The sequence below is a fragment of the Ceratosolen solmsi genome, unplaced genomic scaffold (genome assembly GCF_000503995.2).
Source record: "Ceratosolen solmsi marchali unplaced genomic scaffold, CerSol_1.0 scaffold30, whole genome shotgun sequence".
Taxonomy (NCBI): Eukaryota; Metazoa; Arthropoda; class Insecta; order Hymenoptera; family Agaonidae; genus Ceratosolen; species Ceratosolen solmsi.
Window position 1 is genome coordinate 5,565,744 of NW_011948421.1, and position 13,624 is coordinate 5,579,367.

At 27.6% G+C, this 13,624-nt stretch overlaps 2 protein-coding genes across 2 annotated transcripts in view; both read right to left on the minus strand.

Annotated features, from left to right (window-relative positions):
• Positions 1 to 451: 451 nt before the first annotated feature.
• LOC105361432 (uncharacterized) lies at positions 452 to 6,023 on the minus strand. Its single transcript, XM_011498606.1, has 4 exons — positions 5,494 to 6,023; positions 2,692 to 3,988; positions 1,153 to 2,382; positions 452 to 907 (listed from the first exon to the last, which is right to left on the minus strand). The coding sequence occupies exons 1-4, from the start codon at positions 5,560 to 5,562 to the stop codon at positions 465 to 467; spliced, it is 3,039 nt and encodes a 1,012-aa protein (XP_011496908.1). The 5' UTR covers positions 5,563 to 6,023; the 3' UTR covers positions 452 to 464.
• A 6,583-nt stretch (positions 6,024 to 12,606) lies between these two features.
• The window catches only part of Meltrin (disintegrin and metalloproteinase domain-containing protein meltrin), an 87,424-nt gene continuing 86,406 nt past the window's right edge, over positions 12,607 to 13,624 (minus strand). The window contains exon 13 of the mRNA XM_011498922.1: positions 12,607 to 13,624. This exon is cut by the window's right edge and continues 1,143 nt beyond it. Within this exon, the coding sequence (XP_011497224.1) occupies positions 12,820 to 13,624 (805 nt within the window). The 3' untranslated portion in view covers positions 12,607 to 12,819.

Genomic DNA, 13,624 nt, shown 5'->3' on the forward strand with positions numbered 1-13,624 from the left:
AATGTTTATAATTGTAAATAAAACTTGTTACAGAAGAAAGAAATCTTCAATTTCCATAAATCTTCATTGTTGATATATATATATAAAATATAAAATATGTAAATTAAAAAATATAAAACAGTTCAATCCGCTTTTAACTTAAATATTGGCTTTGTAATAAAAAAAAATAATGTAATGTAAATATATATTTTAACATTACCGGAAAATGTTAATCTTATCACAGAGAATATATCATTTCTATAATGTGCAAATCAAATTTATATTGCAAATAAAATGTGATTTGCCTAAATAAAATTTTAACAACTAAATTTGCACACTTATTCTCACTTTTTGTTAACTAAATTGAACATAAAAAATTAGACAAAGTTTTATAAAAAAAAGAACAAATTAAAATAATAAAATATTAATATAATATTAATATAAATTAATATTGCACATAAATTAAAAATTACTAATTATGTAACTCATTTTAATGCTTGATAGTTATGATCTTGAATGATGTTTGTCACTGCTATCAACTTATCCAATACTGCTGATTTATTGGAATTTATTTGAGTTTGCTTCACATTCAATAGTAAAACTTCTTTATCGTTCTCTTTTATAACATCATAATTTTCATTTTTTTGAATATTTTTTTCTAATTTTATAACATTCAATATGTCCAAACAATCACTAGAATCTTGTTTTAAACCATTCACAATTGTAATGTTGGTAACTGTGCTCTTCAAGATGCTTTTATCTTCATCATTCTGTATAATTTTTTCATGTTTCAATTTAAATTTCTTACCATTATTAAGTTTTAGAGTTTCATTTAATTTTTGGTCAATACTGTTCTGAAATCTAATATCTTTTGAGATTAACTCATCATTCACAATGTTTGATTTCTTTCTTTTAGGTGCTTGCTCCACTGAAATATAACAATTATTAATAAAATTTTAAAAATTATTTATTAAAATATATTTAAAAATAAAACAAGGTACAGTGTATAATATATTTAGTAAGTTTTTCATGAAAAAGTAACATTGCATTTATTTAAATTATGTTAAGAAGAAAAGTCATTAATTTATGAATGTCAAGTTGATTTTATAAAAATATGTAATGAAGACTTAATAGTTATTGATAAATTAATATACAAATTATTACAAAATTTACCTATTACTTTAGTACTCAGACTACATGTTTTACTGTGCTCTGTATATTCAGATTTTCTATGAAACTTTCTACCACAAATAGGACAAAGTGTAAATTTCATTGGATTATTAGCTAAATGTATCTGAAACTGTTTTTCATTTTCAAAACGTCGATCGCACACAGTACAGACAAAAAATTCTTTTGAACTCCTTCTCCGAATAGATCGACTTCTTGCAATGCAATCCACTTCAATTTTATTTTCAGTAATTGATTCTATTTTTGCACTTGATTTACTTACAAGGTTTACAACCTCATTGATCAAATTTATTTCAGATATCTTATCATTCTCACTAGGTATATAACATAACTTATTAAATCCAGTTTCTGTGCGATTTTTTGAGATGCTGTGTTCAAGCATCAAATGTCTCCTCATTTTAATCTTTGTCACTTGACGTTTACACAAAGTACAGATAAGAAAACCATGTTGTTTTCGCATATGGACATCTAAACTACTACAAATATCAAAGGATTCAGAACACTCTGAGCATTGCTGTTTCACTTTGGTCTCTGGATACTTCATATGTCTTAACAGGTCCTGCAGTGACGGCAGGATATTATTGCACATTTCGCAACGCACTTCGCCAACTTTATGATCGGCGTCAAAGTGCTTTTTCATAACATATTTATTAACAAATCCTTTTTCACATAGCCGACAAAAGAAGCTTGGATTGTTTTCATGTTTGGCTATATGCACTCTACAATAATCTATCGAGGAGAACCTCTTTGAACAATATGTACACCTGTATTTACCTTTCTTAAGTAACTTAAGTGTCTTACGCGATCTTTTTCGCGTTTTCTGTTTCTTAATCAATATAGCACCATCTAGTTTCGAATCAATATTTCGAGTGGTGCCAGACAAAGCCGGCTGCAATGGACGGAATTTACCAGAATTTAACACTTGAACAGCTTTAGGCAATAATTTTGGTAGTGACGATGGCGGCGTATGCTTCTCCTGCTGATTGGAATTTTCTTTTTGGTATGGCCTTTTAACGTTAAGCACAAGTTGTGGCATTGCCGGAGTATCGGCTACGACACAAAACTTCGGTAATCCATGAGTTTGATGAAGGAGCGATGGTTCGGATTTTAATTCAATAATAGGCATTACTTTAAAAGGATAGGATTCACTGGGCAATATCCACTTTTGTTCTTTCGATTCTTCAATAGGTTCAGGAACATTATTTACTGGTGGTTCTAAAAATAAAAATACAAATAATTAAAAAAAATATTTTTTTTTATTTCTTATAGAGTTTACCGTATATTGTTATATAATTGTTTAATTGATAAAATATTATGCATTTGGAAGTACTTTGTATTATAATAAAAATGTTATACACTTTGAGCAAGACTTTGATTATATATTTTGGAAAAATTTTTCCCTTGCTTATTTCCAAAATTCCTTACAAAATAATATCTTCCTTTTATAATATTTTACATTAATTTATAATAATTTATAAAAATCGCTTGTAGTATACGTTTTAATTGAAATAAAAATTACACTACCTTTATTTGTCACTTCAATTTTATTTTGGAGTTGTAGATTTGTATTTGAATGACTTAATGGTGATTTCAAATTAGGCTCTTGATGTTGCTTAACAGATGAACTTGAATTATTAGTATTTGAACATAATGAAGCAATATTAATATACTCGCGATCTTCTGAAATTGGGGTGTCCATAATATTAACAATCCCTCCATTAAAATGATCAGATAACTTAATTTGCTTGGATGGTGATGAATTGTTTTTTTGGATTCGATTATTATTTAAACTATTTTGACATGACGATATAATGCTAGATATCATTTCGCTTGTTAATTCTTTATCAGTACTGGAGGTTTGCATTTTATCATTTCCAAGAATACTTTTTAAGTTTACATTATTATTATTGTTGTTATTGTTATTGTTATTGTTGATGCTGCTGTTGCTATTATAATTATTATTAATATGATCATTATTATTACTACTATTAGTGTTATTATTAAAAGGGGCGAAATTTGTCTTAAAGCCTTTTAAATATGGAGGCATTTTAGGTATAATGATGAGTTCATCATTTTTTGTTAAAGTTTCCATTGTACGATTAAAACCAAATATAGGATCAAGATAATCACAACTCCGTTTTGCTCTTGTTGCTTCCAGTATTTGTAATTCTCTTTCCCGCATCCTAAACTTAAATATACTTGAAGGAGTGGCAGTATTATGTTGATAAATTTCTTTTCTTCTACATTTCTTGTGATTTATACGAGCTTTACAAGTTTTAAATGTATTTCCACAAATATCACACATAATACATTTATCACAACGATATAATTTAATCAATGCTCTACGACAACAATCATGATCTATACTAAGAGCATCACATATATTATATTCACAGTGCTTTGTGACTAAAGCATCTATTTCATTATCTTCAATATTAATGGAGATAAGTGGCTTAATTCCTTCGTCATCTTTATATTCATGTATAATGACATTACAGACTAAACTCTCACAGGGTTCAAAGTGACCACAATCCTTTCTTTTCCGTGTTATAGGAACTAATAAAATTTCAGACTTTCCATTGCTTTTAGATGGTAAGAGATTTTCTACCTCACTAGTTTCATTATTTGATAAACTGACAACCTGAATCGATACATCTGGTTTGTTTTGTAATTGATAGTCCCCATTAACTAAATACTTTTGATCTGTAGGATATTTAGGCCTAACCATTCTAAAAGCTGTTGGTGAATTGTTACGAGGAATGGCATGAATGACAATATTAGGTTGATTGAAAAGTCGTCGTACTGGATCAGATTGCAGAACCTAATAATAGAAAAATTGAAATTCAGACAGCTTTTATGAAATTTGCAATATATATATATATATATATATATATAAATTAACATGATTTAACCTAATTTAATTGATATGTATTTATATTTAATAAAATGAATAAACATTAAAATAATACAGTATTTTGTGAATGTATTACCAGATAAATTTTATTTATAAATATCTAAACAAAGAATATATTCATCCAAAATTTAAATACTACAGAACTACACATACAGAAGTAGGCATAGTTTAAGGTATTTATTATTATAATTTTAAATCTTAAAATGTCTTATTACAGACTTTTATGATACAGATATTTTATATTATATAAACACAATCTATAAAACTGAATTAATTTGAAATCAAATTTAATTACTAAAATATACTCTATTAAATAAATCAAATTTAATGTATTTATCACATTAATAATTTTATTATTAATTGATAAATATATTGATTTTAAATAGTTGGCCTAATATATTTAATTTGAATCTTTTACATAATTCATATTTACTTTTAATATTCAAATATTGATATACTTTTTACATGACTTATAATTCATCTTAATAACTAAAAATAAGAATAAATACAATAGAATTAATAGAATAAAAGATTAAAATTGAATTACATAATAGTAAGAGTTTCTACAATAAATCTAATTTCAATATGGTGAATATAATAATTTTAATTTTTAAATGATGTTTGAAGTTTAAAATGCTAAATATTATTACAATATTTATAAAGTAAATATTTATGAAAAACGAATGCACTGGCCCAAAAGAAAAATTTCTAAGATTTACAGTACACGTTTTTATTACATAAATATAATTCTTGTTAAACATGTTTAAGTATTAAAAATCATGCAGTGAAAGGAACCTCAATGGGTATATATATATGTGTGTATACATATATGTATGTGTATATATATATATATATATATATATATACATACGTGTGTGTGTGTGAAAATTAAATATTAAAAACGATTTTAATAAAAATAAAAAAAATACTAAATATAATAATAATAAGAATTAAATCATATGATAAAGTACTGTAATAAATTGATAATATAAGATAATACTTGCAACTTGAAATAAAAAATAATTAAACCAATAAGTAAAGAGGGTGTTTTTAATGAAGTAAATAGAAGACATTGTTAGATAAAAAAAATTGTATTATATATTTATGATATTTGAAAATCATTAGTCTTGTTTTATAAGCAATATAAATAAGTAAAATATTTTTCTCCTCTAGATTATTATGCTCTACCCTTGCCACACAAAATAAGAAATAAATAAACATTTATTCGTAAAAAATAAGAAATACAAATTGAAAATAATTAAACAAGCTTTGTAAAAAGTATGTAAAAGAATTCGAAAGCAATAATTTGAACAATTCATTCTGAAATATTCAGTTTACGTATACTCGTAGTAAAAAATGTAAAAGAAAAATTTAAACACCAAAACCCGCTTTTCTATTTAAAACATAATTACCTGACTGAGGGACGATGAACTAGACAACATTCTTGTACTCTGCATAGGCAAACTCGTCGCGGAGGTCATTATATCTCAAACATTTAAACCTGCTTAAAGTAATACCAGCAGCGATGACGACGATGATGCCAATGAATGTAATGGAGCCATGCAGGTGAAATAGTTGCGTGAGATATATTAAATATTTTGTGATTACCAGAGTGGGGTGAGGACGGTTGGGAAGGCGAGGAGAGGGAGAGCGAGCCAGAGATTGTGATGACCGTGCGTGGGTGCGTACGAAGGCAGAAAGAAGGAGTTTCAAAATAAAAATGCAAAGTTTGATCGGGACAACAATTGCCAACAGGAGTATAATGAATTTTTTGATAGAGGTTAAGTCATTGCTACGTTGATGACGATGATTGTAGTCTTCTCCCTCGAAGGCTGCTTATACAGCTGCGGCTATTGTAGTCCCGGTCGATGCTCAAACTCCAACCCAGTACGACCATTCTGCCCTCACTCGACCCTTTTCGATATCCCTTTCTCCACTCCCTCGCGCCACTCTGTCCCTTTTGCGCCACCAGCTGAGAGGGGGCGAGGGACGCCCTTATTTTATCAAATGCGTATTCAACTGCAGCTCGTTTCTTGCTGTCATATATCACGCACGACGTCCATAAAATAAGGATGCAAATTAAAAGCACAGGTGAGAAAAAACCGTCGCTCACCGTCCGTACAAATAGGTTGGTTTTCAACACATCGAATGAGAAGGAGAGAGAAGACGAGAACTTTACTCTTACGAGCGCATATATATTATATATACGTGCATCGTAAGCCTGTCTCTCTCCTTTTTTTACTTCACTATGAATTTTCATCTTCTCTCTTCGTTTCTCTTAACTTCGCTCCTCCCATGTAACTTCGTTTCTCGCGCCTGCTCATTTGTCCGCACACAGACGGTACAGTACACGTTGCATCCGAAGGGTCTGCCGTCCTTGTCTCTCCGGCCAAGAGCGCACGTACACGCTCGTGTGTGCGTACGTGCGAGCCTGCGTGAGCATATGCGCCGCACGCTCACCTTTGGAGTTCGTGCGCGATCGACGCGACGGCCACCAAGCGGTGGTCGAAAAATTATTGATGGTACTTGGGCTTATCCATTAAGGGGTATTTCCTTCATCGGGGCTATCCTGAATGTGATTAATGTGTAGGCTAAAACCCCCGCCTCCTGCTAATTATCAATGCTAAAATCATTAGCAATAATGGAAAATAATGATGTACGTTGAGCAAGAAAGACTAGAATGAATGCAAGTAGATGCACGCCCCTTCAAAAATATTTTTCTAGTTAAATCTTTAAGAAATATTACTGATCATAATGATCGAATGAATGATATTATCAATGATTTTTCAAATAGGCACCGTTTTATATTTTATGTTTCTTTTTTTAATATACAAATTTCCAAAACATTCCTCAGTTATAAATAGACGACTTTATTACTCATCTCAATTTGAATCTTTTCATTTAGACAACAATTATATGAACTAATAAAAAAGCTCGATTGGTTTTTAAATATGATTAATTAATTCTCAATTATTAATTATCGTTTATTATTAACTACCCAACTTTTTTGTAAAAAACGTTTAAACTACAGAGTATTGATATATAATTAAAAGTATCTTATAATTAGTGTGTTATTAAATTACTTTTTTCCGAATAAAATTTGAATCCATACTCATACCAGTTTTATATAAAAATCATTGAGCTTTTATTATTTCATAACCAAACAAATTGTTCATTATTTAAAATTTCACAATCACGACTATATACGTATAGATTATAGGGAGTATAAGGAATAATTATGACATTAAAAATTTTAATTATAATTTTTGTCATATAAAAGTATGAAAAAATTTTCAGATTTAGAGTTCAATATTTAGATTTAGATTTAGATTTATGCAAAATTAATATGCATTTACGTATTTTTTAGGAAAGTACTAATACATATAAAGAAATTAAATCAATCAAAACATAAAACTAAGTTACACAATGGTTATTAAATTTTTATATCAGATGTGTGTATATATACATATTTATTTATTAGTAAATTATATGTGGTTGCTATTTTCCTTTAATCGTTTTAATTGTGCATTTGATTCTCAATTTTAAAAACGGTATAGCTTATTAAAAAACATAAAAATAAAAAGAAATATAGTTGCATTCGGAGTAACCCCTCGAAAAATCTAACTGTCAAAATCAGTTATACTTTTGAAAAATTAAAATCGATCTTACAAATAAATAAAGTATATAATATTAGTTGTTATTTATTTAATTTATTGACGAAATGTAGATATTTCCTAAACTCCAAGGTATAAAAAATTAACTTCATTTATTTTAGTAAACCATTTCTATCGATTTTATAAAAACAAATTCTTTATGAATTCTTATCACTAACTGTATAAACCAACGACAAATTTGTCCATAGATTAGAATTTACGTAGTTTTATAGTTTCTATGTATAAATCCTAGCATTATTTGAAATTTGACGTAATAATTCATAATGGCATATGTATAATAAAATTGTCGGTATAATAAAATTCTTTTAAGTCAAGTTTCATATAAAATACATATATTTTTATAATTTAGTAACATTAATAGCCAGAGTGGTTTAATAAAAGTATCGTCTTTAAATTGTATTATGAAGCTAAATTTGTTCTATTTTTTAAATAAATGTTCCGATAATTCAGTTTTTATATTAAATACAAAAAAGGCATAATAAATAATTATATATTATAATTTTTAAAAATTAATCTCTAGATTTAAAAAAATTATGCAACTGCTTATTATGTCAGTTCAGATTATTATTTAGAGACTTCATATTTTAAATCATAAACAAGTACTCACATAAATATTTTCTGAAGCAAATGCAAGCTTACTTAGTAATCATATGTAGAATACATATGTTGAATGCAAAAGCTAAATCCAAACAAAAATAAATAGGAAAGATTAAAAATAATTAAGCGCATATTCAATATATGTGAAAAAAGTGAATAAATGCATAATTATTTGTTGATATGTGTGATTAATTAATTCAGTTAACAGTCACGAAACTTTTTTCTCACGCAATAATAACCACATATAACGTCAAATCAATAAAGTTTAAACGAATTTTAATATTTTAAATGTATAATAAAATAATTTTTTAAAAATAAAAAAAAAATTATTCTTTGGCTTTCGAATAATTCGTTATCAACTCTTACATCATTTAATAATTTTTATTGATTTAGGTATAATTATTAAAAATTTCGTATTATAAAATAATTTTCCAATTTCAAAATTATTAATGTATGATCAGTAATGATAATTTTGGAAGGCAAGATGTTAATATATATTAAATAAAACTTCTTAAATTGTTAATTAATTCGTAGGAATGAATAATAAATTCTACATCATAGCTTATATTTATTTTTAATCTATATAACTTTTTTTTTGCAGTATGTATAGGGTTATTAGTAATTCCGTTAATTTTGTAAGTAACAAAATATACTAAAATAAATCCATTATACTTTAAATTGAAAGATTTCTATAAATATTTAATGGTTTCTGTATGAGAATATGAGAAGTCGTTTTACCTTTATTAGTCTTATTTAAAGAACTATATTAAATATCAAAATTCATATAATTTAAAATATAGTCATTTTTAATTTTCTTGTCATCTTCCAAATAAAAAAGGATAGTCAAAATATCATCAAAAGGAACATTTCCGAAATTAATTCTCGAAATCAAGTATATTTTTCATTATCATCAATAACTCTATAGTATAATAATTCACTTCTTATGGATATATTTTTATCTATTTAATATATTGTTTATCATGTCAAAGTAATTTCTTTCTACACAACAAGTTTTAATCAGTGACAACTGCGATATTGTAGTTATAAGACTTACTTTCTTTGCAACGCTTTCGTCTGCTGCATCCCATATTTCCCTATTATATTACATAAATTAACTAGAAGCAAATAATCCCATAAATACGTACACCAGCGCTTTTGATATCTCTGACAGTAAACATAATGATAAATGTATTATTAAACTATATAAGTATAGAGCTTTTTGTTCTTCCTGGCGTACTGAGACCACCTAGAAAACAAGGAACTCCTTCGAAGATTATTGTTTGTACCACAAAAAAAAGCGATTTTTCAAATAATCACAAATTATCTGTAAAAAATTTATTTCGTTTTAAACTTTGCAAAATTTAATATGTAATATAATGGGTAAACAGCAAAAGTGATTAATAAAAACAATTATTTTGATCGCTTCTTTAAACCTGCATAAAAAAATTATTAAAAAGTTAGCTTTTAACTAACATCATTTGTGTTATTATTAATAATTTTATAATATAATTATTCCTTAATATAACATTCCTCTCCTCAAATAATTCCGAAGTGTTGAGAGGTATTTTAAAATAAAAGAAATGTATTGATAAACTTTTACATAAAAATCTTTATTTTAAAATGTTTACATCAGTTTCAATCGTACTTCTTATTCAAATTTGTCCTCAAACTATCCCCGTTATAGACTTTAACTTTAATAATATTACGAGGAAAAATATAACATAAATAATCATTTTTAAAAAATAACGGAAGATATATTTATTTTAAATATATTAAACATAAATATTTATGTTGAAATAATTTGTACTTGAAAACTGTTAATGAGTGTTATGCGAAGCAACACAATATTTTATAAAAACGAATGAATTTAATTTATCATTATTATTCGTAACAAAATAAAATAGAAATTTCGAAGAATTAAATTTGTATTTATATACGTATTAATATATCAATAATGAAATATACTCTTATTTCAATAGTAATTAATGTGTTTTTAATTTAATAGAATAAATTTAACATCGAATACTACATACTGACTGTTTATAAACATCTTTCATAAGACATAAATAGTTGAATAAAAATTGTATTCTTTCGTATGCGTCTGTGAGTATATGTCAGTAGATAGTTGAAATTCTAGCTGAAAAATTTGAAGATTATATATAAGTATATATTAATTTTAAATAAGGCTGCAACGTCTTCAATTTCTAATATAAAATGTTATATAAATAAAGAAAAAAAACTTTGTTTATTACAAAATATATTATTTTAAATCATAAATATTTATATATAAAATTTTTTATCTTTTTGACGGAATTTTAATGAACATATATGAATTTTAAACATATCTTAAATTACGAATAAAAATAATTATTTTTTATTTTTTCCCTCTTCGAATAGGTGAATTTTTTGATTGTCATTGTGAATATCGAATGGTAGCATAAAATACAAGTAATTTAGAATACATAACATTTTGTCTACTACACATAGAAGTAAAATTTGAAAAAGTTTTGTCTATTATGTATAAATATTATTGTGAAATATATTTATTCATATACTTATAATAAATTCTAATAAAAACTAATTTTAGAATTAAGATTATTTTAGAATTTAGAATTAACAATTTTTATTTTTTGCATTGATATAATTGATTTGGATAGAAATATATAGGGTTGGACAATAATTCAAGTTAATGACAAAACTTTTTTTTGATCAATTTATCAAGTAAAGAAATCAGATAAGTGTTCGGGAAATTGATGATTTCATTCATAAAATATCATGCCAAAATTGAACAATGTAAATGTAATGCATATGTATGAGTATTTATATAATCAGCATATTTACATATATCAGTCAAATAAATATTTCGATTTTTATCTTAAAGATAATAGCGATACATAACGTTCAAGCCCATCAAAAACAGGACATACAGTCAACAGTACATGAAATTATTTATTAACAGATAATTACAGATACGAAACGATTGCGAAATAATATTGCAATTAATTAGCTGCGCCAGTCTCTTGAAAACTTACAATTTCTTTAAAAATATTTCTAATAACTAAAAATATGATCGGATTTTACTCTGAATTTTATCACTAGCTCTTTGGTCGGATTTGAATGATAATGACAACGAAGATGAGGTCCAATAGCATGTTAGGACAGCAATAGATACTTTTAAACCATTCAAAAGTATGACCATGAGTAAATTCTAGAGCTCCCATTTGACTTGAATGTTATCAGAGACGTTGATCCGTTTGATAGATAAATTGGATGATGAAGTAGACTTGATTGGAATACGTGAGTGTACTTAAGCGTGTACATATGCGTATGTGTATATATACTAATGCATATACATATATGTCATAGATAAATCCGGAACAATAATATTTATATCACAGAATGTTTAGTTTCTTCAGTAGTTAGCATAAAAATATTTCATTTTATCATAATATTGTATATATATATATATATATATATATATATATACATATTTTTTTTTTATTATAAAAAGCTTCACTAATTTATATTTTTCCATTAAACAAATTTCAATGGCTTATAAATATCTTCTTTTATATTTATTTTATGGAAATACTGCCTCTATTATTATGTACATGTACCATTATTTTTAGCCGCACAGTAATTGTGTTGCGTCTTTAGTCGATTAAACGCCGAACAATCAAATGCTACATTTGGTATTTGCGATATTTGCTTTGAAATGGATTTCTTAAGCATTTACTTCGATTTGCCAAAGACTAGAAATTTCTTACGTTTAATCTTGAATGTGGTCTTATATTATGCTCTGTAATGTACGTTCGGTTATGTGGATATAATGCGCAGCGATATCGCATTTGAAATTGAATTCTCTTTCGATTTTTGCGTACACCATACACTGACAGCCTATAATTTAAATTAAATTTTTTTCTTTAAAAATGATTGTTTCCTTGTACAAAATGTGTCATATAAAAATACAAACTTTTTTTTGTAATAATAAGATTAGTTAAATTATTGAATTACGGTGTATATATATTTGAGTAGGTTGCAATATAAATATTGTAAATTAATTTTGCAATATTATGCAGAAAAACAAATTTTATAATTTGTTATGTATCATCTACATTATCATCAACAAAGATATTGATACTAATCTTACTGCTCTAGTGAATGCAATTATTGTTATAATTTGTTAACCACGTTGGAAAATAAATGTTCTCAGTTCCTTAAATCATCTCATCGATCATCTCCGCAAAAAGGGTTTTCCGGTCAATTTATTACTTAGACAATATACTAACTAACACCAGCATAATCCACAGATGCTCAAATAAATAAAAAGACGTACATATTAAATATATGGAATCATACATAAGTTTCACTCGTGCGCGTGTACTTGTAGAAAACTTGCACAACTGCTATTTAACAATCACAAGAAATTATTTTTTCTTAATATTTAGAGAAGTGTTGATGACACCTTCACTTCCTAGCAGTGGTATTGAAGCTCGTTGATGCCTGGGACTTTTGCTTCGTTAAAGCGGTGGTTGTGCTTTTTTCAGGTTGCTCAAACTTTTGCTGCAGTGAGGCGACATTTGACTTGCCAATAGTTTCTCTCGGCACTGCACTATCAAAGATTTTCTCTTGAAGCTTAGACGACGAGGTCGACTTGGTCTGTGTGTTAACCCGAACGGATGGGTTCGCCTTGGTAGCATCGGCGATGGCTGACGTCTCGCTTTTCTTCTTTTCGGGAAGGCTCGAAGTCTTCGTTAAGAGACCCAAAGGTTTGGGCGGTATGATCAAGTTCTTTTGTCGGACAGGTTTGTTGTCCCTGCCAAGCAAGTCGGGTGATTCGTTGGTTTGACTGGTAGCTGGCACCTTGCAGCTTGATACCACGTCAGGGCTATTTAGTTTGAGATTGTTGGCGTCCTTCGAGAGCGCCTCGCTACTTCCTATTGGCTTTCGCTGTTTTCCCGGACTGATGAGAGTTTTGGTACGTACAGGAACCGGCTGTGTTTTCTTTCTCTCGAGCTGTTTGTCGGGGCTCTTACTCGTCGAGCTATTATTCTCAGACGTTTGCAGGTAGTGCGAGTTCGAATAGACGTTCCCAGGGCACTTGTAATACTGTTCCGGAGAATTGGCATACGTATCCGAGGAGGCATGCTTCGATTTCTCTAGCTCTAGCGAGCACGGCTCCGAGCCGAGCGTCCGCGTCGAGTATATGGAGTCGAAGTTACGGTTCGATATCTCCGAGACAATTTCCGAGAGCAGACCCATGGAATTGACC

Excerpts from the sequence above, each read along its gene's own strand:
- LOC105361432 (XM_011498606.1), bottom strand. The coding sequence starts at position 5,562 with ATGACCTCCGCGACGAGTTTGCCTATGCAGAGTACAAGAATGTTGTCT. Across the intron at positions 3,989-5,493 it reads GTTCATCGTCCCTCAGTCAG|GTTCTGCAATCTGATCCAGT; the intron begins GTAATTATGTTT and ends TTCTATTATTAG. Across the intron at positions 908-1,152 it reads TCTGAGTACTAAAGTAATAG|TGGAGCAAGCACCTAAAAGA; the intron begins GTAAATTTTGTA and ends GTTATATTTCAG.